Source organism: Arachis ipaensis, chromosome B10 (assembly GCF_000816755.2).
Source record: "Arachis ipaensis cultivar K30076 chromosome B10, Araip1.1, whole genome shotgun sequence".
Taxonomy (NCBI): domain Eukaryota; kingdom Viridiplantae; phylum Streptophyta; class Magnoliopsida; order Fabales; family Fabaceae; genus Arachis; species Arachis ipaensis.
Genome location: NC_029794.2, coordinates 25,093,160 through 25,095,664, shown reverse-complemented (window position 1 = coordinate 25,095,664; position 2,505 = coordinate 25,093,160). Strand labels below are relative to the sequence as shown.

General features: G+C 36.4%; 1 protein-coding gene across 1 annotated transcript; it reads left to right on the top strand.

Annotated features, from left to right (window-relative positions):
* LOC107620371 (E3 UFM1-protein ligase 1 homolog) lies at positions 606–1,539 on the top strand. The gene is made up of 4 exons (XM_021114916.1): positions 606–721; positions 809–901; positions 1,017–1,314; positions 1,428–1,539. Exons 1-3 carry the CDS (start codon positions 695–697, stop codon positions 1,176–1,178), a joined length of 282 nt encoding a protein of 93 aa, XP_020970575.1. The 5' UTR covers positions 606–694; the 3' UTR covers positions 1,179–1,314; positions 1,428–1,539.

Genomic DNA, 2,505 nt, shown 5'->3' with positions numbered 1-2,505 from the left:
TTTTTATCCTTGACCACTGAGCCATGACCCACCGCAATAGTGTTTCTCAAGTGTTATGTAAGATCTGGAATGACATCGGAGTTATATTTTACATGATGTTGATCTTTGGGACAGGTGAAAGGAAGGCTTGAGGGAGGGCAATTATATACTCCCGCCTATGTGGCCCGCATGAATGCAATGGTTCAGGGGGCAGCAAGGGGCATCACAGTGCCAACAAATTTGACGGTGATATGGAGCTCATTGCATCAGTTACTGCAGGAAATGGGCGGAACCGGTGGTGTGGCGGTTGATGAATCTTTCTTTCAATCTTTGTTTAATGGACTTGTGAAGGAAGGCGAGATTCAAGGATCAGTTCGTGCAGGAGTCCATTGGACACCAGCTGTAACTGACATGTTTGCGATCGATTATGCATTGTCAAAGTGATGTCCAGATTAAAGTTTTATGGTTTCTTTATTGGGCCTTTGTTTTGGTTGAACCCTTGATGATCCTTCTCTCAATGTTTGGTTGGCAACAATTGGAAGCAATTTTAAATTCTTTTGACGTATTGCATTTCCAGTTTTTACTCTTATGTAAGTTCTGTTATGTTTTTTAGAAGTTTTATTTTTCTGTTATCATTGTTGAAATGTGCAAATTGACATGTAAATGATGGCAGGTTGTTTTACATAGGCATTTACTAAGAACAGTAGCAGCTCCTATGGTGGATATGCTTCTTCATGATCTGGTAATTCTATACAATAAATTGTCTGTAAACGTAATATATATCTAGAGGGTTTAATATGGTCTAACGCAATAGATTCATCATCTGCAGGATGAACAGAACAAATTGAAGAACGGTGTTGAGCTTCAGGAGGCTCCAAGTTCTGAATCTATTTCAGTTAGTCCTGGAGACAGAGTTGCAATTGTAAGAATAAGATGTTATTTGCATCAACGTCTGTATTGCTTTTGTGTTTGCTGCTGAGCATTAGTAGGAGCCATAGAATGAGTACTTACATTTTGTTTATTATTTCCTTTTGTAGTCCAAGAGTTTTCCTAGACCTCTAGCAGATAAGGCTCTTGCTGTTGTAGAAGCATTGGAGGGAAAGGATGGCATTTCTAATTTTGCAACAAATCTTGTTGTTAAGGTTTATGTAATTCATTGCCAACAATTTTTCAATTTACAGTTGCGACCAGTTGGGTGAAAATATCGTTTTTCTTAAGCATCAGAACTATTCTCCTCTCTGATTTGTGAACAGTATAATTAGAAGTTGAATGTGAATGTTCAAACCATAATGTTGAAGTATTCATGGACGCATTTAGAGCAGTAACTGAAGAGAGGTAATGTGTTTATTATTTTGTTGAGCTTCAGGAATGATTTGACCTCCAGTGCTTCTGTAGTGATTCAAGCCTTGTAATGTGATTTGATGTTGAATATTATTTTTTTCCCTCAGTGCATAGCCTTTGAAAAGACTCGACAAGAAACTCGAAAGAACACTTTTACATTCATATCGTAAGGTATTTAGGCTTTCACCCGCATAAAGCTTTATCAGAATTTGTTTGAATCTACTAGATTCACAAATATACTGTCGATAACACTGGTAATGTATTAAATATCAGATTGGTAGACCAACTAAAAATTACCCAAAATATTAATGTGCGAGTGTAACTGCTTTCCCAGAGCCTGAGAGGCTAAATTTGCACAGGCTTTTAGGATGCTGGCACAGGTAGCTGCATCTGCAGTCTTTTCAGCTCTTTGCATATCAATTAATAGCTTTATACCTTCTTCAGGGTGTCCCGTCTGAACATTACCCAAGATCAGGTCTGTCCAAGGAACTGAACTTTGAAGAGCCCAATTTGCAAAAATCCTATTTGCTTCCCCGAATCACATTTAGCATACATGTCAACCAAAGAATTAACTTGGGCAAACTTTATTTGAATATTCCCTAATTATCTCTTAGTTACTCATATTGGATTTTTTTACTTTTTCTTATTAGCTTGTGTTCCTATTTTTTTTTAAATATTAATGCCTTTAATATTGAGGAAAGTACAATTGCGATTGCAAGGGCTTCTACGTTAAGTTCGTAATTTTTTTTTCAGTAGTGTTTTCATGGTGGCGTTGACTTGAATGTATTGTTGTTTACGTTTGCTACTTCTTACTGAGTTTTCATGAGAATTTGTTGAGGAACGGAGTTTTTGAGTATAATATGTGTGAGTTGTTGTATCAGTTTAAGGAGTATTGTTCTGTGCGGCGTTATTGTTATTATAGTTTCAGATGTGTGAGATGGTTCCTACACTGTTTAGCTTTGGGGTGATTACAATATCTTCAATGTGTTTTTGAATCCCTAAATTTAATCCAATTCTGTTATCTGGAGCTCTGTTGAGATTGAGGGTCTTAGGTAGGAGAGGAAGAGATAGAAACTTGAATTATATCAAAATTATTACGTTGAATAGGTTGGATTAGAAGTTTGTGCATTGTAGATCAAATCTAAAAAATTTCATATCAATCTAAAATCATTAGACATACTCTTT

Coding starts and splice junctions, on each gene's coding strand:
- LOC107620371 (XM_021114916.1), top strand. CDS start 695: ATGGTGGATATGCTTCTTCATGATCTG. Junction 722..808: donor ATATGCTTCTTCATGATCTG/GTAATTCTATAC, acceptor CATCATCTGCAG/GATGAACAGAACAAATTGAA. Junction 902..1,016: donor CTGGAGACAGAGTTGCAATT/GTAAGAATAAGA, acceptor TTCCTTTTGTAG/TCCAAGAGTTTTCCTAGACC.